Source organism: Mauremys mutica, chromosome 7 (assembly GCF_020497125.1).
Source record: "Mauremys mutica isolate MM-2020 ecotype Southern chromosome 7, ASM2049712v1, whole genome shotgun sequence".
In the NCBI taxonomy this organism is placed as follows: Eukaryota; Metazoa; Chordata; order Testudines; family Geoemydidae; genus Mauremys; species Mauremys mutica.
In genome coordinates, this window is record NC_059078.1 from 97,139,202 (window position 1) to 97,162,388 (window position 23,187).

Genomic DNA, 23,187 nt, shown 5'->3' on the forward strand with positions numbered 1-23,187 from the left:
CCGCCAGAAGCAAAGGCCCCCACCACCCGCTGCACTAGCGCGCCGAGAGGCTCCCCCGCCTCACCACTGGGCTCTCACACTGAATGGGCCCCGCCCCCTGCCTATATCACTGCCGACTCCGAGTCTACGCGCAGTGCGCGCGCGCTGTGTGAGTCTCGCCTCGCGCACGCGCAAACAGCAGCACTCACGCGCTGTGTTTAGCCTCGTGGCGGCTGTCCTTTCTGCGCATGCTCTGTGTGCCCCACAGCCGGCCCCTCCCCCAAGGTGGAAGCAAGCACGCACGCACGCACGCACGCACGCGCAGCGTGTCTGGCTCCGGCCGCTGGAACGGGGGGGAGGGAGTCTGGCCGGGGCTGCCCCGGGCTCGCTTCCTCCTGTGGCGAGGCGTGTCGGGGCCATGGCGGGGGGCGCCCCGTGACAGGCACCCGGAACGCTGCTGCTGCTGGGCAGGGGAGCGCCATGGCCGGGCGGCGGGGCGCGGGCGGGGCGGCCCCCTTGGCGGAGGCGCCGGGCTGCGGGCCCGCGGCGGAGCCGGCCCGGGAGCTGTTCGAGGCCTGCAGGAACGGGGACGTGGAGCGGGTTAAGCGGCTGGTGCGGCCCGAGAACGTGAACGGCAGGGACACGGCGGGCAGGAAGTCCAGCCCGCTGCACTTCGCCGCAGGTACCGCGCGCACGTCTGCTCTGGCGGGGCCGGCGCCTCCCGCCCGGGCCTGTGTGGGAGCGAGCCGCTGCCGGCTGTGCCACGCGCCTGGCCCGAGCGCGGGGCTGCCCGGGGACTGCCCAACGCGCGAACCCGGCAGCCTGGCCCTGTCGGAGCCCCCGTGATCGCTTCGTGTGGCGGGGCTCCGCTAGCTGCCGGCGCTGGGGGCTCCCGGCTCTGCACAGCGCATCGCCACGAGAGGGGCCGTGTCTGTGCCTCAGGGACGGGGGGGAGGGGGTTTACCCACCTCCGGTCAGTGGTACATACGCCAGCTTGGCGATCCGCCCAGCTGCTGGGCGCCAAACCCCCATTGGTGACGCTGAGAGTTAGTCCCAGTCGCCATAGAGGATGGGACCTGCCCAATTGAACGGAAGACGGTGGCCGCTGACTGGGTGCTATGGCCTTCTCGCTAAGGTGCTGGACCAGGACTCAGGTGATCTGAGTTCAGGTCTTGGCTGCGTTTCCCAAACTTCCTGTTTGACAAGTCCTTTGAGTCTTAGAAGCTGCGTTGGTTCCCCTCATGTAAAATTGGAGTACTAATGCTTTCTGCTCTACAGAAATGTTAGGAGATACTCTATGTACTACAATAAGAACAGGAGTACTTGTGGCACCTTAGAGACTAACATTTATTTGAGCATAAGCTTTCTTGGGCTACAGCCCATTTAATCACGTGCATAGAATGGAACATATAGTAAGGAACCCCCCCCCCCCCCCCGAAAAGGTGGAAGTTACCATACCACTCTAAGAGGCTAATTAATTAAAATTAGCTATTATCAGCAGGAGGAAAAAAAACTTTTGTAGTGACAATCAAGATAGCCCATTCCAGACAGTTGACAAGAAGGTGTGAGGATACTTAACATGGGGAAATTTGCAGATACAGACTAATACAGCTACTATTTAAGTATTTAGACTGAGAGTTAAGAATTAGACAGCTTATCTCATGTTGATTTTAAAACTGCCCTGTATTAGAATTTCTTACGTTGTCTGACAGGTCCCTTTTGTAAGTCCCAAACTTTATCCACTTTTTTTGTTTTTTGTCACTTGTAAATGAACATTACTGCATCCTGTAGAACTGAATCTAAGCAGTCATTGCAGCTGGTCAGGAGATTGTTCTATCGCTTCAGGCACAGACCTGGTTGTAGCTGTCCACACACTTATGTGGATGCTTTAGGCTTGTCTGTTGCAACTCATTTCTAGGGATAAATGGTACAAAATCAACAGCCCATTATTTGCCAAACATAGGTCATTATGAACATGTAGCCTTGTTGCTCCACTCTGAATAGAGTCCCGCTGAGTGTGTGTCTTTTCATATTCAAAGGCCTTCATGGGGTTGGCCCTAATTACCTGAAAGCCTCTTGCAGGATAGCCGTGTTCCACTGAAACTGTGAACTAGTTTACCATTAAAGGAAAGCTTATGAACACATGAGACAACTTTAATAGTTTATGGAACTCCTAATGCTTTCAAAACCTAAGTACCAAACTCATTTCTTTCACACACAGCACACCTACAAAAAGAACAGGAGTACTTGTGGCACCTTAAAGACTAACAAATTTGTTAGTCTTTAAGGTGCCACAAGTACTCCTGTTCTTTTTGCAGATACAGACTAACACGGCTGCTACTTTGAAACCAGCACACCTACAGTTGATTCTTAAACTCAAATTCTTTGTTAGCCAGTCAAGCTATTTCTACTACAGGCATGGGAAATAGAGGATAATCTAATTACTGAAGGGACGGAGACACACACACACATATACACATTTCTCTTCAGATCGTGTAAAATTTAAGTGCCTAGATAAGAATAACCCTGCTTAGTTTTGTCCGGTGGAACTTTCAAGGCTCTGAATAGCCTTAAAATAAATCACACACTTATTAAATTCGCAGTAGAAACAGATAGGTGGTGTATGCCACTAGGTAGCAGAGATGTTGGGAGGGTTCCATATTTCTCCCTTTGGTTCCTGAAAAAGGAGGATTACGAGGCAGTTACTGATGTTACTGATATCAGAGGGGTAGCCGTGTTAGTCTGGTTCTGTAGAAGCAGCAAAGAATCCTGTGGCACCTTATAGACTAACAGACGTTTTGCAGCATGAGCTTTCGTGGGTGAATACCCACTTCTTCGGATGCAAGCAGTGATTTTCCACTGCTTGCATCCGAAGAAGTGGGTATTCACCCACGAAAGCTCATGCTGCAAAACGTCTGTTAGTCTATAAGGTGCCACAGGATTCTTTGCTGATGTTACTAATGTCTTCCCTCCCAAGACCGCAGGATCTTTCTGGTAGAGAGACCTACCTGTTAGTCTCTCTTGAGAAGATCTACTTATAGTCTTCCATTGGATGGAACTTTTCCACTGTGAACGTAACCGTGGTAAATGAAAAAGAGTAATGTGATTGGTAGCAAACTTGTGTTTTGGGTTTTTTTGTTCCATTATTCCGGGTGTGAATAATAAGGGCTACTCTTTCCCTTTCGGTCTTCTGTCTCTGGAGGATTACCAGACTACTGAAGATAGACGTAACCTACCAGGAAGTGGTGGTAAAGGCTCTGCTGTAGTTTTGCACAGCAGAGCCTCTTGTTAATGAGGCTGGGCGTGCACACCTTTGTATTAATGCATGTGCTAGACAACCTTTTTTGTTTGGTTTAGTTCAGTTCTGGAGAAGTGTACTTATTCTGAAGGTCTTTGCTTTGCAACAGAGATGCCACAATACCAGGGAACTTGTGTTCCTTTTTAACTTGTATTGTCACTCTGGCTTAGACTTTAAAAAATGCAGCCTGTTAGACAAGGTCTACTTCTCTCCCATTCCTTAAATAAAGAATTTCCATTCTTCCTCCTGGTCTAAAAGACTTACTTTAGAGTTGACTTTACTAACTGAAAAGGGTTGAGAGAACAGGCTGTTCTCACACATGTGCTGCTCTCTGGAAACAATCTGGGGATCTTGGTGGAGATTAATCTTGATGTTTCTTAACTCCATTGCACACACAAGATGAACCTATGGCAGTTAAGTTGTATTGAAGCTTAAGTCAAGAGTGTCACTCTCTGCACAACAAAGCAGGCATGTAATCAAGTCCAATTAGCAAAAGTTAGGGGCATATGTAAGGCTATGTCTATGCTACAGAAGCACAGCTAAGGCCCTAGTGTAGAGCCTCATTAAGTTGATGAAAGGGTTTTTCTGTCACTGTAGCTAATCCACTTGTCTAGGAGGATGTGGTGTGTCTCAGGGATGTGAATTTTTCTCTCCCCTGAGTGATGTTCCAACTTCAGCCTAAGTTCTAGGTGTAGGGCCTGGGAAGATCAGGCAGGTAACCCTTTTTGTCTTGGAGCATGACAACCAGAAAATGCCAAACATTCGAGTTTTTTGTTTGTTTGTTTTTAAACAGAAGACATGAGGAACAGATATATTTAGTTTGTAAACTCTTTGGAGCAGGGATTGTGTCTCTCTGTGTTTGTACAGCAGCTAGAACAGTGGGGTCCTTTTCTGTGACTACAGCTCCTAGTTATTTGTATTAATTTATTGCCTAGCAGGGAAATTAACCCAATGCCAAGAGAGGACTCAAGAGCCTCTCCTAGTGACTATAGATAATTACTGTTAGAATTAGTGAGATGCCAGAGAATACGGATATAAATCCGTTTCAAATCCTGAGGAAAGTCCAGGAAGTAAGTCAAGTAAAAGTCTAAATAAGACCTATCACAGAAGTAGACAGAGGAAGATCCTCAGCTGTCATCAGTAGCTGTATAATTGCTTGAATAAATATATAGATGTGTACCCCTTCTAGGCAGCAGAAAGATGTACTTAATCTGGTGTAAAAGCTCTATTTAGTTGAAATCAGCATGCTTTAATGCGGTGGTTCTGGTGACCCCTTTCACATAGCAAGCCTCTGAGTGCGACCCCCCCTTATAAATTAAAAACACTTTAAAATATATTTAACACCATTATAAATGCTGGCGGTAAGGTGGGGTTTGGAGTGGAGGCTGACAGCTCCACCCCAAACCCCACCCCATTACTTTGTGACCCCCAGTTTGAGAACCCCTGCTTTAATGGTTATATCAGCCAATGAGAATGCACGTCTCTTTAGAAAATAACGGAAGTACAAATGGGAAAGTTGATTTAATTTGAGGTTTTCCACTTGATTTAAATCCTCATTTAAAAATCAGTCTACTCTGCTCACTATGGTTTTTGGTTTCTCCAGAAACACAAACTTGTACCTCTTTACCGATAAAGGTGATTCTGAAGTGCCCCAAAGGCCTTCATAGGCATCAGTCACATCCTGTAAGGTTTCGTTCTATGAGTAGGATATGCATGAGCAAGTGCCCTAAGTCATCCTAGCTTCTTGAAAAGAGAGAGCTGTCAAAACTTAATATAAATGGACAAGATTTGCAGTGCTGGTGCATTTTCAATTAGAGAAATACTTAAGATGTAGCGAGCATTGGACTAACAACATTACAAAACTGCTTTATATAAATTTAGGCTTGTGTTAGTACAAGATGACATTAAACCAGGCTTGCATAATTGTCACTTGCCAGCCTATGCATAATTTGCTTGTCCACTCTGTGATGGACAGATATTGATATTTTACTTTAAAATATTACTTACCCTGTATGAGCAGGTAAGTAGAATTTTGCAGTACTTTGTTAAATTGGCTACATTTTTTGCTTTCCAGTAACTTAATTGGAATGTAAAGCCTCACCTAAGTGTTTATTTAAAAATCTGTTCACACTTCATTTTTGATCAGATATATATCGTTGTATTAGGGATCACTGAATATAGAGGTGGTGAACTTCCTCAAATTGTAGATGTGCAAAGTCACTATGATAAATTACTTTATAGGCTATTTGTCCCCAATGTACAATTTCAGAATTAAACTACACTTATTTTATAAGTGGGAGACATTCAGATTGTTTTGAGCCAATGAATGGGGAAATAATGAAAACTTTAAATTGGTAAGAAATCTACTTGCTTTCAATCAGGATCTTCCTTATGTAATGTTAACCTTTACAGACTTGAATATGTTGTCTGTCTGTCTCTCTTTCCCCCCCCTTTCCCCCCCCCCCCCGAGATGGTAAGAAATAAAAGCTTGTGGCTGGTTATTTTTCTCTGCTCTGAAAAAACACTGACTAGAGAAATGAGACATTGGCTCTTCAAGCGACCTATTTTCTATATCTTTAAACACAAAAAACAACCCAAAACCCAAGTTTTTGCTGCAGCAAAATTTGATCAGTGAATTGGAATACAGAACCCAGTTTGCTTCCAAACCAAGAAAGTGTAAGTGCAAGTATATGTTAAAAATAGGCTAAGCGCCAGCATATTCATAACACATTTTTGTTTGTTTAATGTTTATACACAATCTAGTTTTCAACATTTTTTCCTATGAAACTTAATAATGGGTACTCTACTATGAAAATCTAGCCTCTATCCAACATACATATTTTTTGAAGGAAGCTGCTGTTGTTGAGGTCTTAAGTTTCCTTATAGAAAACTCATCCTTCCATTATGACTATTTTTAACATAGTTGCATATCCCATATTGCAGTGTGGCCATCTGTTCCCCCCACTAGTGACTGGACTACAAGGACATTTTTGCTTCACAGACTTTAAGCTAACTGGATCTTTTAACTCAAGAAATAGAGAGGCTCATGGTTTTGGATTCATAGATCCGAGGTTTAAATCCTGCTACTGATGACATGCTCAGAGGCAGTGCAGTATACTTGGAAGCTCATAAGAATTTTCATATCAAATCAGAGCAATAGTCCATGTACTCTAGTACCATATTTCTTCCTAATTCCAGGCAATTAAGTCTTGACTAAACACAAAAGTTGTGCTTTATTAACTACATTGGTATAGTGAAAAGTGGTACACCATGCTGCCCCCCTATACAGGAAGAGAAATAAACTACTGTTATAAGATGCTATTATACAGGCATAACTGCATCCATGCTGGGAGTTGTACCTGATCATAACTATTCAGTTAAAATACCCGTAACCAAAATAGTTATACCACTATAAAAGCTATGTGTAGATCCTGCTTTAATGGTTGGGTTATGCTCTTAAGGATTGGCAAGCCAGTCAGTTGACCACCTGTTATTTGACCACAGTCAAACATGGTCAGAGATTTCAGCAGGAATGCTCTAATGTAGGCAACAGCCTGGGCCTACCTTTTTGATTGCATCATAGGGCCATCTGTTAGCAAGCCTACTAAATGTCTTGATCATTCATTTTATTACATGCTAATGGTTGGGGAAAGAGGTGAACTAATGGAAAGATGAGCTTGGGCAGGAGGGATAGCTCAGTGGTTTGAGCATTGGCCTGTTAAACCCAGTGTTATGATTTCAATCCTTGAGGGGGCCACTTAGGGATGGGGGCAAAATCAGTACTTGGTCCTGCTAGTGAAGGCAGGGGACTGGAATTGATGACCTTTCTGTGAGATAGGTATGTCTCCATATATTATATTTGATTATCTGGAATCGTGAAGAAAAATATTGTATGAAGATCTTTATTTGTATACTAAGGCATTGGAGTACATGGTGGTTTGCAAAGCACATTAAACAAGACAAAAGACATGGCCTCTGCCCCAAATATCTTGCGATCTAAATTTACTAGACAAACATACAGAAGTTAACTCATAAAGGAGTGGGGGAGGTATAGGATTGTTCAATTATTAAACCTCCTCCACCAACACAAGGAGCAAAGAGGCACAGCCCCCTTTAGTGCAGCAAGTTTCAGCGCTATAAAGCGCCAGTGTAGACAGTGCACCAGCTGTGAGAATACTGAATACAGTCCACTTATAAAAGCTCAAGAGAAAACAAATATACAAAATATCACAAAAAAAAAAATCAAGTGATCATTCCCACCCTTAATGCTGCCTACCTTCTTGAGCCATACTTCCTGGGCCAAGACTTTTCTGATGATGAATTTGATTAATCTCATCATCTCATAGTGGTTGTTGCAAATTTCAAAGGATATATAAACAGTTCAGATGGAGGTAGCAAATTATAAAGCAAGAAGTATCCAGTTCAGTCCTAAAACAATTTGCAATCCCAGCAGTTGAATCAAAACAGTTAGCTCCATCATCATAGTGGAAAGGGTTGTGTCCTCCTTGCACTCTAGCTTCAGTGGCAAAAACTCTTATAGTATAGGTTTAAGAAGTAATCCTTTTAAAAACCAGAAATAGACTGAAGACCTCCAGTGGGAAGCTAGTGAGCTTGTATCACAGTTTAAGATTAGAGAGGAAAATGGCAGATGAAGAATTGACTCAGTATATATCAGACAAAGAAGGCAATACTGTGTTTGATAGATATAGATGAAGCAGATGATGAAAGCAAGATGTTCGAGGAGTTGGCCTGCTACCTGCCTAGCATAAGTGCATTTAAAAATGACTCCTTTTATAGTTTTATTTCTAATTTCATATTTCTTTTGTAACCGTTGAGCCTGGACTAACATGCACATCTAATTGCTAAAAAGTAGTAATTATTCTCTAATTTTTTTTGAACTTCATTTGATTGTTTTTGCATTTTTTCCTGAGTTAAAATAACTCAATAAAGTAATGTAATTAGGCATAAGTATGCATCTAAGGTGGTCACCAACCTATAGATCATGATCGACTGGTCAATCCTGGAGCCTCTGCCAGTCGATCGCAATCTCTGGCCACTAAAAGTCTGATGGTGCGGCGGGGCTAAGGCAGGCTCCCTGCCTGCTCTGGCCCTGCGCCGCTCCTGGAAGCAGCCAGCATGCCCCTGACGCCCTGGGGGAGGAGGGGCAGGGCAGGCATCTCCGCTTGCTGCTCCTGCCTGTAAGCACTGCCTCCGCAGCTCCCATTGGCCAGGAATGGGGAACACAGCCAATGGGAGCTGCAGAGGTGGTGCTTGCAGAGAGGGGCAGCATGCGGAGCCAGGTGCCTCCCTGGCTCGCAGGGGCATGCTGGCCACTTCCAGGAGCGGCGTGGTAGGGAGTCTGCCTTATCCCCGCTTCCCAAGGTAAGTGCCGCCTGGCAGGAGCCTGCACGCCTCCTGTACCCCGACCCCCTCCCAGAGCCAGCACCCCGAACTCCCTCCTGCACCCTAACCCCCTACCCCAGCCTGGTAAAAGTGAGTGAGGGTGGTGGAGAGCAAGCAACGCAGGAGCGGGGGAATGGAGTGAGCAGGGCAGGGCCTCAGGGAAGGGACAGGGTAGATCCTGATTTGCACTTAAATTCAAAAAGTGATCTTGTGCATAAAAAGATTGGAGACCACTGGTCTAAGGCTATGCCTACTGGAGACCAGATATTTTTATTCTTTTCTGTTACTGTTGTTACTGTTCCATTAAATTAGTGCTTTAAAATATGTGACCATTTTTTACATCATTTGGCAATGTTTGACTGGTCAATTGACTAGTTACTACTTGACCAGTCAAGGCCCAACCCTAATGAAGTATATATTCTTTATATATTTCTGATTATCTCTGGGGACTATGAATGTTCTTATTATTCGTTGGCCAAGTGAAGCAAGGTCTACTATGCAGCTCCATAGTGTGTATGTAAATTGAAACACCAGAAAAGCATGAATCACTGGAAAATCAGGGCACCCAGACTGTCTGTGCTGCACACAGAGGAAATCATTCTGCTGCCTCCTGATGCTGCTTGCACCTCTCGGAAGTAGCAGCTTAGCTAGCTTGCTGCATGGAGATCATGGTCTTTAGCCTGGGCTCTACCAAAAATGAGAGCCTTAGAGAGGGGTTTTTGCTGGTGGAGGAAGCAGGGACTGGGGTGTGTGTGTGTACGTGTACGTACATGTACAAGCTCTTAGTGACTTGCCCAAGCTCACAGAGGAAGTCTGGAGCAGAGAATTGAACCCTAGTTTTCCTAAGTGCCATGGGCGCTTAGGCACTCAACCATCTTTCCTCCCTATGCTTGTCAATGTCCTGCACTAATGTTATCTTATATTTTCAGGTCACAATGGTTTATCCTAGCATTTCTAACCAAGACAGCTGTAGTTACACTATATACTTGGGTATAGTATCAGTATACTTTTTAGCATTACATGTAGGGTTTTTAATACATTGGTTTCAATAAAAGTATTGCTGTAGCAGAGAACTCAGTTGTGGTTTCTTCTATAGTAGTTTCCCTCTTTAAGTGTCTTGTTTTTCTAATTTTAATCTTGGCCTGATTCTTTTAATGCCTAGTGGTTTATACAGAGTCATCTTTTTGTTTTAGGTTTTGGTCGGAAGGAAGTAGTTGAATATTTGCTTCAGAGTGGTGCCAATGTCCATGCACGAGATGATGGTGGCCTCATTCCTCTTCATAATGCCTGCTCTTTCGGTCACGCTGAAGTTGTCAGTCTTCTTTTGCATCATGGTGCAGATCCTAATGCTCGGGACAATTGGAACTATACTCCTCTTCATGAAGCTGCCATTAAGGGCAAGATTGATGTCTGCATAGGTAACTTTATCAGATTTCCCTCTCAACTGACTTCTGTGTGAATTAAAACCCTTCAATGCTCAATTCTTCATTTTTTTTTTTAAATCAAGCACTGCCCGTCACTAAATTCTAGTTTGTCAGGTGCACACTCTCAAAAATGAAAAATTTACTGTGAGCTGAAACTTGACATATAAAAATCTGTTGACTCATACCTATAAGTTACAAAAATGCAAAAATCCCCCTGCTACCTTATATGGTTCTTTCTTAGGTGGAGAGAACTACATGGTGGGGGAGGGGAAAAATAGTCATGTGAATTTGATTTATTTTATAAGTAGTATTTTGACTACTAAGTGGTCTTTCTCTCTTCGCACACTCTGTCTTAGACTCATCTATCCTGCCCTGCTGCTGCTCCTCGTAACACATGGAAGCAACAGAAACATTTTTTAACATAATGACTTAGTTGTGGTCTTTTGTTCCCTGTACCCCCACTAAATTAGTCAAAGGCATCAGTCTTCACCCAAACCAACAGATTAAATTGAATTTATGTTTTAACTAGGTAGTTATGAAAGCTGTGAGGAGTATTAAAGTGGTCAAGTAGTGAAATGTGTGTCTGAGCCATCATCTTCCGGTTGTCTTGTCCAATTTGCCAGAGGCAGTTTTGATAAGTTTACCTTGGCATAAGAGCATGTCTGACATGTCAGGGATATTAGTTATGACATAGGTGGCCTCAACGTATGTAAAGTTTGGGCCAGGGAATCAAGAGACTCCCCAACTGAGCCATTCTGTTGATGGGTCTTGGTGGGATGACAAGCCATATTTCAAAAGCCTAGTTTCTATCAGAGTTGTTTCACATGTGCTACTTTATAGTACTGCTGCAGCATGGTGCTGAACCAGCCATCCGTAATACAGATGGAAGGACAGCTTTGGATTTAGCAGACCCATCTGCAAAAGCAGTGCTGACAGGTAAGTGCTGTTTTTTAAATCTGTAACTGATAGATTATGGCTACCATTGCTCCTATTTCAAAAGTAATATGCTGTCCCGGATTTTTCTTAAATATTAGTTTAATTTCTATTTATTTGTGGTCAGACCCCAAGTATAAATTACAGAACCTATCAGAATTTCAAGAGCACAAAGTACTAATTGTTTTAAAGAGGGGAAATAGCTGGAGACTTTGCTCTCTAAATACTGAAAGAAGAGGATAAGCAGAAAATTTTAGATTTATAAAAACTTTTATCCATGAATTGTATGTTTTTGATAGGTAAGGAAATCATTTTCTCTTCACTTTCAGGTGATTACAAGAAGGATGAACTCTTAGAAAGTGCCAGGTATGTATTAAATGTAGAAAATAATTTGCATATGGCAATATTTTCAGAATAACCCACTTTTTAATAACACATACAAATTAACTTTAAGATTGCTTTCTGAGTACATACAAGGCCTTGGACAGTCATTTTTGGGTTAAATTAATAAAACAATTATGGCATCCTTACCTCAGGACCTTGTCCTAATGGAGCCCCAGCAGCTAACTTAGGGCTCCTTCTCACTCTCCCCAGCTTCTGACAGCACTGCCCTATCTGGGGTTCTGTCACTCCATCAACCACCACACTCCTACAGCTCTAGAAAGGAGCTAAACGCCCTCTGCCCCATGGAGCTGTTCTTATACTTAGGCTGGTGGGCCCTGATTGGCCGTGTCCCACACAGCCACTCTAGGCAGCTTGGAGGAGCCTCCAGCAGGGGGCCTCAGAGGGTCTGGTATACCCTGTCATAGGTTCTACTTACAATGAAGAACTATGGGGTTCTTTGTTAAGCGGTGTTGATGAAAATAGCCAGTTAATGTTAGACAAGATGTGATGCACAGTAGCTACTGGCTTGTAATATGTCAATGTTCATATTGTATAATTTGAAATCCTTTGTAGAAGTCTACTTGCATCCGAAGAAGTGGGTATTCACCCACGAAAGCTCCAGATAGCTGTTTTGTTGGTTCTGCTATTTGTGCCGCACTGTAAATACTGAAAGCAACTAAAGTTGTTTTTATATTCAGTATCAATTGGCTAAAATGTCCTGTGTGTGTTTAAACTATCTTTTTTTCCTAGGGGTGGTAATGAAGAAAAGATGATGGCTCTTCTAACACCATTAAATGTCAACTGTCATGCAAGTGATGGCAGAAAGGTATTTTAGCTCAAAGCCACATTTAAAGACATTTTGTTTTGAAATGTTAACATTTATATTTAAAACTGCCATTTGAGTCAGATTTTTGGTATGTCAGATTCAACTTGTACTTAAAAATTTGTGTGTGAAGACAGAATGTACCTATGTGGCAACTGTCAGATATTTTTCTTCTTTGCTTAAAAAGAACTATATCCACTACTTTTTGCATTTATCATCTGCATCAAAGAGTAGTGGCAGAACAACTTTCTTATGCTGACTGACCTTTTTTGCAGCTGTGCTGATGTTAAAGTTACAACAAAAGCCTTCCTTCTTTGATCTTAATAGTTGCCAAGTGAGTTGAAGAGTTGTATCCACACTCTTCTTTTGCACTACCTCCATCCTGTGTCCCCAAGACTTGGCACTGGCTCTGACATTACCTCTTTTTACAGTAGAGTTAACGCTACATTTACAGGGTCTGGACTTATTGCTGGCAGAGTAAGGGTATCTTGGCTAAAAATGCCAAAATTCCCATCCAAATTTTTTTGAAATTTCTTCAGTTTGAGCCCATAGCTTTCCTGAAGGTTCAAGTCGCTATCTATGGCCCTGTCTCATTAGATATTTGCATGGGCTCATTCCCTTAAGTTTCTAAGTTTTCCCCAAGATAGTTTCTTACATGTTATACACTGCAGTTGGATATCTGAAGCACTCCAAAACTTTTAAGTGTCTGAGCATCAGTACTACTACTTCCCCCTCCTCGTGGAGCATGAATCTTGTCCAACTGTGCAAACCCCTCAAGTTGATGAACCTATCCACTTCCTGAATGAAGAAGATAAGATCGCTGTGCAAATCCTATTGCTTCAGGCCTTTTGCCGGGTACTCCTCTCTAAAAACTCTCATGCCTCTTGACTGGACAGATCATAGAGCAGTCATCTGCCTTGGGAGTTCAGGTGGAGGATAAGGTGAAGTTTTTTTGTTTGTTCTGCATGTAATCACACTCTTCTCTCCAGCACAGTTAGCCATCATTGTGGCTTATTTCTAAACTTAACTTGTTACTTGGTAAAGAGAACTGTTCATAATCTGGCAATATATGCTGGTAACAGCCAAGTCACAGCGGGAGCCTCAGGGGGAGGGCTTTGGCATATCTGTGGAAGGACTAAACTGGGAGGAAGTGGGAGCTGACTGCAGAGCCCAAAAATCTGTCACAGTGGTTGTCGTTTGCGTGAATGTATTAGTGGTGAGTAAAACCTTGCAATATGTATTGATGGTAACTAGATCACAGGAAAAAAAAAGTGAGCAGGAAAGGAAAAAATGTCCTGTGCACAAATATTGATTAAATAACTCTTCAAACATTCTCTCCTGATGGTACAAATATTTTGAGGACTCAGATAACTTTATTAGTTGTATTCCTTTCACATTTCACAATGCTTGATTAGTTCAATTATTAACTTATAATTTTGATTCATTCTAAATTCATTCTATCTTTCCAGTCAACTCCATTACACTTAGCAGCTGGGTATAACCGGGTTAAGATTGTGCAGCTGTTACTACAGCATGGAGCTGATGTACATGCCAAGGATAAAGGGTGAGTTTTCTTTCACTTGTGTTTAGGATGTATCAGTAATGCACTTTCACATGTAATAAAGAATTCTAATGTTAAAAAAAAACTTGACCTGGATCAAATGCCAGAAAACTCAAAGTTGAAGCAGATGTACCATCTCTAACTTTATAATTGTGACCTTCTAATTTTTGGTCACAACCTTATGAGAAACCTGCAAAGCAATAAAACTAATACCAAATCATCCATAAAATATATTCATTCTAAGAGATGAACTGCCAACCTTTATATGTCCAAAAGACTTTAAAAGGCTTACATTTTTAAAAAATGCTTTCATACCATACCTATCAAAATTCATTACACATCTGTGGTTGGTTCAGCTTTCATTTTCCTTTGAAGACCCCCTTTCACTTTAAGAATAGCTTTCTGATCGGATTCCCATGATTTCTCATTTTAATAGGTTATAATCAAAAGAATAAACATCGGTTTTGTTTCCCAAACACTGAATTTGGATAATATATTACTCCTGAGGGCACTGTGCACCAAAAAATAAAAAATTCTACACATAATATTTTAAAATTCTACAAGTTTTATTTGTCAGTAAATAAATGTAGAGGCTTCAGCATGGCAGTGGGGAGCACAGGCCACTGGCTGCACAAAGGTGGAAAATCACCCTGCAGCCTCCCCACCCCCAGAACATGGACTGAGCGGTGAGGTTGCACCGAACCCTGACAAAGCACAAGGCCTGGACCTGCCCCAGAAATACCCTAGGGCCATGCCCCTCAGCGCCAGGCGCACCAGGTGTGCAGCAGGTCGGCTCAACCAGGCAGGATCCAAGTGTGGGGGGATCCAGGTGTGGGGTGAGAGGATTCTCTGTGGGACAATCTGTGTGCAGGCAGCTCAGTGGAGGTCGATGGGGGGCGGGATCTGGATGCACAGAGGCTGGGGGCGGGGTTCCAGGTGCAAGGGCAATGGGACTCTGCAGGGGCTTCCAGGTGAAGGTTGTTGGGGTTCAGTGGAGGGGTCTAGGTGTGGGGATCTTATCAAGGGGGGTCTGGGTGCTGGTGGAGTGGGGCTTGGTGGGGTGGGGGTCTGAGTGCAGCTAGTTGGTCAGTGGCGTGGGGGTCTGGATGTGGGGGCTCAGGGTGATAAAGAGGGGACATCAGGGTGGGAGTTTGAGTGCAGAGAGCTCAGTTGGGGGGTGGTCTGGGTGCAGGAGACTCCAGATGCAGGGATTGAGGTTCAGTGGGGTGGGGTTCAGGTATGGAGGGCTAGAGGGGTTTCTGGATGTACCAGGTAAGGCTTGGCAGGGGTGTCTGGGCATGGGAGGTCCAGATGCACAGGAGTTGGGTGGATGAGGGAGCGGCACAGCTGAGGAGTGATGGGGGCAGGAAGCAGGGGAGGATGCTGAGCTTCCTACAGATGGGGAAGGTTTCTGGGGGTTAGTCTGACACAGCCCCAGCCACTCCTTGCAGGGGAAGAGGAAGTCCTGTCCTCTCCTGCCTCCAGCCCAGCCAGGACTAGCAGCTGATCCCCAGCCCCGCAGTGATTTACCTCTCTACTGGTGGTCCGGGTGCCTGAAACGTTGTACCTGTACTGCTAGGGAGTGGTGTGTGACTGCTCTTGCAGCTTCCCCTTGCTTCTCTGTCAGAGAGTCATTTTTCTGCACAGAAGCAAAGAAATCTGCGGGGGCCATGAATTCTGCCCAGACACAGTGGCACAGAATTCCCACAGGAGTAATATATTTGTAAGCATTCACTTAGCATATAAGGGACTTTTGTTATTGCTAAGTATAGAAATGCTAATTGAAACATGTAAGTTCATACAAATTTACAGAAAATATTTAATCTCTAGAAACCTTTTTTTTTAAATTGTGAATAAATAGGCTGAAATTATAAAAAATAGAATCTTATTAAGTCTTTATTCCCAACATATCACTTCAGGGTGCATGGAACAGATGCCTGATCAAAGGGTTGCAAGGCCCTTGTAAACTTGAAACCTTTTGTCAGTCCTCCCTTGCTACCCTTGCAATGAGATTGAGTCTTCCTGGCTGTCTAAATTACACTAGCCAGCCACCAGAACAGCATAGGATCAGGAGGGAGCAGAGGTGGCTTAAACACCTTGGTTTTCCCTCCCTGTGGAGGCCAGGTCTGTGCCATGTTCTTAGATGTATAGTACAGAATCTTGCTCAGTGATATCAACCACTAAACCACTCAGACTTCTTTAGAATGCTAAAGAAAAGAGATTGCACAACAAAACTTTTTAGGGCTAAAGGAAAAATTACTGTCTTCCTTGAAATAACTTCTCCCAATACCATGCTTTCCACTTAGTGTAATTACTGTTTAATTTAATAAAATCTCTGGAACCAAGTCACTTACAACAAATACAATGCAATTTCCATGTGATTATGGAATTCATTGTGCAATTTATTGTGCTTATGTTAAGCAGACATTGATTTCAATAATTTTGGAGGTTATTTTCTCATATCTGTTTTCCCCATCTCTTTTCAGTGGGATAGCTGGGTTTTTAAATTTTTAGAATTGTTTTATTTGTAATTTACTGAGTTTACATACTTCTAATCCAAGCATATATAATCATGTTCTCCCTCCCCCCAACTGCTTAGAGATTTGGTGCCACTTCACAATGCCTGTTCCTATGGTCATTATGAAGTAACAGAACTTCTAGTAAAGGTTGGTATTTAATTTCATTCCTCTTTCAAACTGGGTAGATTCTTCTATTGTGAATTTTTCCTGGTTTGTGAGTGTCACTTATCTTGTATTTAAAATAATTTCGCTTTCAAGTTACGGAGGTGTCATGATGGCTTGTAAGATTAATGTAGTTCTAGCATTCTAGATGTAAACTAAGATTTAGCAAAGCTTTTTAAAAAATTGTCATCTAAAGAGATGATTTGTAAGCCTTGTTCCAGCCTTGTACAAATTGAGGCACCAGTCGTGCAACTGTTTGCATGCAGGCACAACAGTGCATATCTGTGGAGTCCCATTAAAACCACTGGGGCTCTGCATTGACACAACAGTGTGCATGCAAAAATTTGCAGAATTGGGTCTTGAAAAGAGTGAAGTTCATCCGTCTCAGACACATTTATTACTAATAAATGAAATTACATTGTCAGTTCACTTGCAAAAATATTTGACTTAATGTAAATATTTATTGTTTATAATAGTCTGAGTCTCGAAAATATTCCCTCAGAGCCTAAAACTAGATTTGTTAAAGTAACTATCAATCAGACGGAGATAAAGGGAAGAAAAAAGAAAAATTGCATAGGAAAAAAGAATAACCTTAACTACTTGTGTATATATATTCTGTATATACTCCAGACATAACATTTAAACAATTAGCAATCTTTACAAATTTTATTGTATCTAGAGAATATAAAAATTTAGTGAACTACAATGTTGAGAGATGGCTCAATATCTGCAACAGTTCTGACATTTTGAACTTTTTCCCTCACTTCAGCCACTGATTAGTTTGCAGGGTTATTAAAAACATCCTTTTGGTCTCCATTTCAGTGGTGCAGAGTTGGGGCCTAACTACAGAATCCTTACTGCCTTGTGTGTATTATCTGCTTGCATGGAAATTTTATCCTTACAAACACACTTTCCCTCCCTGCCATCCTCTTTTTTACCCTATATTGAATGTTTGTAGGCACTTCCAGTTTCTTCAGTAAAATGAGAGAAGAACGTTCTAGAAGTGCTGGCAAGACACTTCTGCGCATGCATACACAAACCCCCTCTCTTCCAGGAGAAAGCAGAGCATGAAGGGTCCATGAAAAAATTCAAGTTGTAGTTGAGATTGCAAATATTTAACTTTTTCAGGGGTTCTACATTAATTATCAGTCTTCATGTGGAAATGAACAGTACCACCTTCACTCTGACCCTGTGTCATTGCTCACAAATCACTCCCCCCGTCCAAACTAGGAGATAAGTGTATTTACTTTCATTGCAATATACTTTCATTGCATCAGTGATTCAAAATATCAGGGGTGGCATGGTATTTACCAGAGGTGGTTTTTACCAGTAAAATTGTGGTTGTATCCACCCCAGGAAAAATTAATTAGTCCCAATTTAAGACATTTTCTGTTTTAAAAACTGCTTCATAATTGCACTTAGTTTTAGCTACATATTCAAGTTGCAGTTAATAAGGTAGGGTTGTACAAATGAAAAACAAAATTGCAGTAGGTGTAATGTAATTATAATACTGAACATCGAGATGTCTGCATTTTGGTTTGCTGTTTTCTCAAGAAATCTATACATGTCATGATTCATATTTCACTTTTCAATGTTATATAAACATTGAAAACATTTGATTATATGAAATGACATTAATGCAGAGCTGTAGGCTTGAAACATTAAGCAATCAGAAGCATGCAGAATTGCAGACTACCAATCCAGGTCCATTTGACCATGCTGCATTCTGTATCAGAAGACCAACTTTGATGTAGTGGATAGATGGAGCCTATTCCTCAATTTTGAATGGATGTATCCAAAGTTTGAAAAGATTTGTTCTGTGCTTGCTGAAACTTGCTGGACACTGATGCAGTTATTTTTCTGAGTTTAAATTAGGTTTAAGATAGTATTTACCAGTGCTCTGTCCTACACCATTTTCCCCCAGGAAATAATCAGCCTTGACAAAACTTGAAGTGGTTTAAATGGATTATCTTATTCTTGTTGTTAGGCTTATCGTCTGCTGCTAAATTGTAAACTGAAACATTTAAACTGCATTCAGTAGTTTAAAATACACTTAAGCAGGTGTGCACCTGTGGTTATATCATAGAAGATCGTTCTTGCCTTCTTTAAGAACGTAACTAGACCACTAGGAAAAGATATAGGTTTCCACACCTTTTCCGGCATACACCATTTGGTGTATCAAGTGTGTTGTTGTACTGTGAGACTTAACATGGATGCTTATATCTGGGTGTACAAACCTTTAAAGAACCAAACCAATAGTTAGGGTCATACCAGATGGTGGTAATAATGCTTACATAATACAATAGAACCTCAGAGTTACAAACACCAGAGTTATGAACTGACCAGTCAACCACACACCTAATTTGGAACTGAAACTACGCAATCAGGCAGGAGTAGAGACTTTAAAAAAAGCAAATACAGTATAGTACTGTTTTAAATGTAAACTACTAAAAATAATAAAGGGAAAGTAGCATTTTTTTCTTCATAGTAAAGTTTCAAAGCTTTATGAAGTCAGTGTTCAATTGTAAACTTTTGAAAGAACAACCATATTGTTTTATTCAAAGTTACAAATATTTCAGAGTTACAAACAACCTCCATTCTCAAGGCATTTGTAACTGAGGTTCTACTGTATAAAGTGTTGCAATAAACTTTTTGTTATGTAACAAAAAATGTTAATTTTTAAAAAACGTGACTCTTTGGGCTGGTCTACACTGGGGGGGGGGGGATCGAGCTAAGATACGCAACTTTAGCTACATGAATAGCGTAGCTGAAGTCGAAATATCTTAGATCGATTTACCTCTCGTCCTCATGGCACGGGATCGATGTCCACGGCTCCCCCTGTTGACTCCGCTACCACCGTTCGCGCTGGTGGAGTTCCGGAGTCGACGGGAGCGCTTTCGGGGATCAATATATCGTGTCTAGATGAGACGCAATATATCGATCCCCGAGAAATCGATCGCTACCTGCCGATACGGCGGGTAGTCTAGACGTACCCTTAGAGTAAATAGAAGTTGCCTTGAAGCAACTGAGTTTCTAAACATTTTCTTGTGTTCACAGACTGATTTATCATTTTGTCAAAAACTGTCAACTTCCTCTTGGCAAATGGTAGCTCTTACTTAGGCTAAAGAATCATTCAGTTATGTAGAGAATAATGATGGAAGGATGATAATATAGTCGTGTTCACAGTGAGAGGAAGGATGATCCAGTGGCTAGAGAGCTAGCCTAGAGTTTGTGAGATGTAGGCTCAATTTCCTGCTCCGATACTGGCTTTCTTTGTGACCTTGGGCACATCACTTGGGCTTGTCTACACTTAAAATGCTACAGCGGCACAGTTCCGCCGCTGCAGCGCTTCAGTGTAGAGCAGGGGTCGGCAACCTTCGGCATGTGGCCCATCAGGGTAATCCGCTGGCAGGCCGTGAGACGTGTTTAGGTTGACCATCCGCAGGCACGGCCCCCTGCAGCTCCTACTCAGATAGGTTCGCCGTTCCCAGCCACTGGGAGCTGCGGGGGGGACTGTGCCTGCAGACAGTCAAGCTAAACACATCTCACAGCCCGCCAGTGAATTACTCTAATGGGGCACGTGCTGAAGTTTGCCGACACCTGGTGTAGACGCTACCTATGCCAACTGGAGGGGTTCTGTTGTCATAAGTAATTCACTTCCCCAAGGCTTGGAATTCTTCAGTCGACCAAGTGCTGTCTGCACTGAGACTTAGCTCCTCCTAATTGTGCCACTCAGGTTTGGATTTTTCACACCCCTTAGTGATGTCATTGTGCTGACCTAATTTTCTACAGTAGACTAGGCCTTTAGTTTCTTTCTATCTCACTTCCCTATCTATAAAATGGGGATAGTAATAGTGCCCTACCTCATAAGTGTGTTGTAAGGATAAATTCATTACAGATTATGAGGCACTCTGATGGTATGGTAATGGGGGCTGTATAAGGACTTACAATAGATATTTCTGGAAAAATATCTTGGAAACTCTGTGTTATAAACTATAGTTATATATTTATCTTGCTGTCTGCTTTGTTTCAATTAATTATTGCAATTTTTCTTTAATAGTCTGCTTTGTTTTTGTAACTTTCCCAGCATGGAGCATGTGTGAATGCTATGGATCTGTGGCAGTTCACTCCTCTGCATGAAGCAGCTTCTAAGAACAGGGTGGAAGTGTGTTCTCTCTTGCTAAGTTATGGTGCTGATCCAACACTGTTGAACTGTCACAATAAAAGCACCATTGATTTAGCCCCAACACCTCAATTAAAAGAACGATTGGCATGTGAGTATAAAGTGAATGTGAAACTGAATAGGATAGTTGGCATTTCATAGCTCATCTCTAATTTTGATGAGTTGTTTTTCTTTGTAATATGTGCCCTAAGTTTCATAAACAGTATCACACTGATATCAAGTTTGGGAGAAAGTGTTTACATTTTGCAAACAATTGTGTAATGCCTGCCTGAAGATTATATTATCCTAAAACATGAAATAGTCTCAAATATATACAACTAACAGGACCTTTTGAACCTAGATTTAAAAACTGATTTTAGTTACTATTCAGCAGTCTTGTAGCTGTAATGGCTTGTGTAGATTTTTCTTTCCTGGAATCCTGTTTTCTTCCTGCTGCTTCCCCACTTCTCTCTATGATCTTTCCAAAAATGTATTCACAGCAACACCATTTTTCTCTTCAGCAAAGATCATTTGAACAACAGCAACAACAACAAAAACCCCATCATAATTACTTAGAACTCTGAATACATTTGTTCTGGAGATTAAATGCTATCACTTTCTCTAAACTTCTGAAGTGGAGAATTGAGACATGAGTTCTGTCTGGCATAGCTAAGGAATCCTCATGCTCAGCCTGTGCATGGACAAAGTAGTAATTTTCTGGAGTGCTGGGCTACATCCATATAATGAGCCCATTTACAGTAAATTACTAGAAATGGCTTTCTAAGTTCTCTCCCATGCACTGAAAGGAGCATTTCCCTACTAGAAGCAAACAATCCCTTTAATACTTTCCAGACCTATAAAGAATAAAATCTTTCTTTTCTAGATGAATTCAAAGGTCACTCCTTGCTACAGGCGGCCAGAGAATCAGATGTAGCTCGCATCAAAAAATATCTTTCTTTGGAAACAGTGAATTTCAAGCATCCTCAAACTCATGAAACAGCACTGGTAATATTTCAGATGTATTAGTGATTTAAGATGTGTGATGACTAAACTAAATATGTTGGGCAATGTTTTAAAACAGACAAATTCCAATTTCTGAGAACCTGACTTTGATAAAGGCTGGCAAGTCAACTCTAATGTATAATAAATTATTAAGATAACACATCTAGAGTATCCTTTGTAATTTAACTTTTCACATTCCTGTCAAGTCTTACTGGATAGTTCTCTGCTGCCATATCAGTGAAAGGTTATACCCAATTTGTCTATTTTCTCTAGGTCGTCTCTACCACTGTTTGTCATCTTTCTCAATCCACTGAATACTTGAGTTTCTAAGTTTTCTTCTACATATATTAGCTTACATTTTTTTCAGGTTGAACCACACTTACTGTCTGCTCCTATTTCTAATCTCTTCTAATGGCTTTTGTAGTTCTATCCTTGTTAGGTGTTTGTTTCACTTTTCAGTGTAATTTCATATGCATGTTTCATCAGTGAATTGAAAGAATAAAGATAAGCTCAGTCTAATGCCAACTGCTGCAGCACTGCAGTAGGCAGCTTTCTCTCTGCCTCTATTCCTGACACAGCCATTTATCCTAATTTTTTTTTGCTTAGAATCCAGACAGTTTTCAATCCATATGAAAAGTGTTTGGCGCCTTCGTCTAGTAATTTTAGTAATTGTTAAAATAAGTCAGATTTGTGTGGCTTGATCATTACAAACCTATGCTTGATTCCCACTCTCTTGCTCTTGATTACTTTATTCTGATAGTTATTATATGTTGAGGAAGATAAAGAGGAAATGGCAAACAAAATAAAAGGAAAGAGAGAGGAGGAAAGAGAACAGAAAATGGTATTGTGTAATATCCTTTATATAGCCCATGGTACAAAATTCACGGCCATGAAAAATGCATCATGGACTATGAAATCTGGTCTTTTGTGTGCTTTTACCCTATACTATACAGATTTCACAGGGGAGATGAATGTTTCTCAAAAAGATCCTGGGGGGGTGTCACAAGTTTATTTTAGGGGGGGTCGTGGTATTGCCACCCTTCTGCACTGCCTTTAGCGCTGGGTGGCTGGAGAGCGGCGGCTGTTGGCCTGGCACCCAGCTCTGAACGTAGCGCCCCGCCAGCAGCAGCGCAGAAGTAAGGGTGGCAATACCATACGATGCCACCCTTACTTCTGCACTGCTGCCTTCACAGATGAGTGGCCGGAGAGTGTGGCTACTGACCTAGGGCCTAGCTCTGCAGGCAGCAGCTTAGAAGTAAGGGTGGCAATACGGTACCATGCCATCCTTACTTCTGCACTGCTGCTGGCAGTGGCTGTGCCTTCAGAGCTGGGCTCCTGGCCAGCAGCCATCACGCTCTGGCCGCCCAGCTCTGAAGGCAGTGCTGCTGCCAGAAGAAGTAAGAGTAGCAGTAACTCAAACCCCCGCAATAGCCTTGTGACCCCCCCACAGCTCCTTTTTGTGGGGACCCTTACAAGTACAACATTATGAAATTTCAGATATAAATATCTGAAATCAAGAAATTCATGATTTTTAAAA

General features: G+C 42.1%; 1 protein-coding gene across 2 annotated transcripts in view; it reads left to right on the forward strand.

Annotated features, from left to right (window-relative positions):
- Positions 1-401: 401 nt before the first annotated feature.
- TNKS2 (tankyrase 2) overlaps positions 402-23,187 on the forward strand; it is a 57,880-nt gene continuing 35,094 nt past the window's right edge. Inside the window, exons 1-9 of one of the 2 annotated variants that reach the window (XM_045023860.1) lie at positions 402-661; positions 9,874-10,098; positions 10,945-11,040; positions 11,367-11,403; positions 12,172-12,247; positions 13,714-13,808; positions 16,405-16,471; positions 20,574-20,760; positions 21,532-21,653. In XM_045023860.1, the coding sequence (XP_044879795.1) occupies positions 460-661; positions 9,874-10,098; positions 10,945-11,040; positions 11,367-11,403; positions 12,172-12,247; positions 13,714-13,808; positions 16,405-16,471; positions 20,574-20,760; positions 21,532-21,653 (1,107 nt within the window). In that variant the 5' untranslated portion in view covers positions 402-459. The remainder of the gene's footprint in view (positions 662-9,873; positions 10,099-10,944; positions 11,041-11,366; positions 11,404-12,171; positions 12,248-13,713; positions 13,809-16,404; positions 16,472-20,573; positions 20,761-21,531; positions 21,654-23,187) is intronic. The other variant, XM_045023859.1, reaches the window with a different exon arrangement.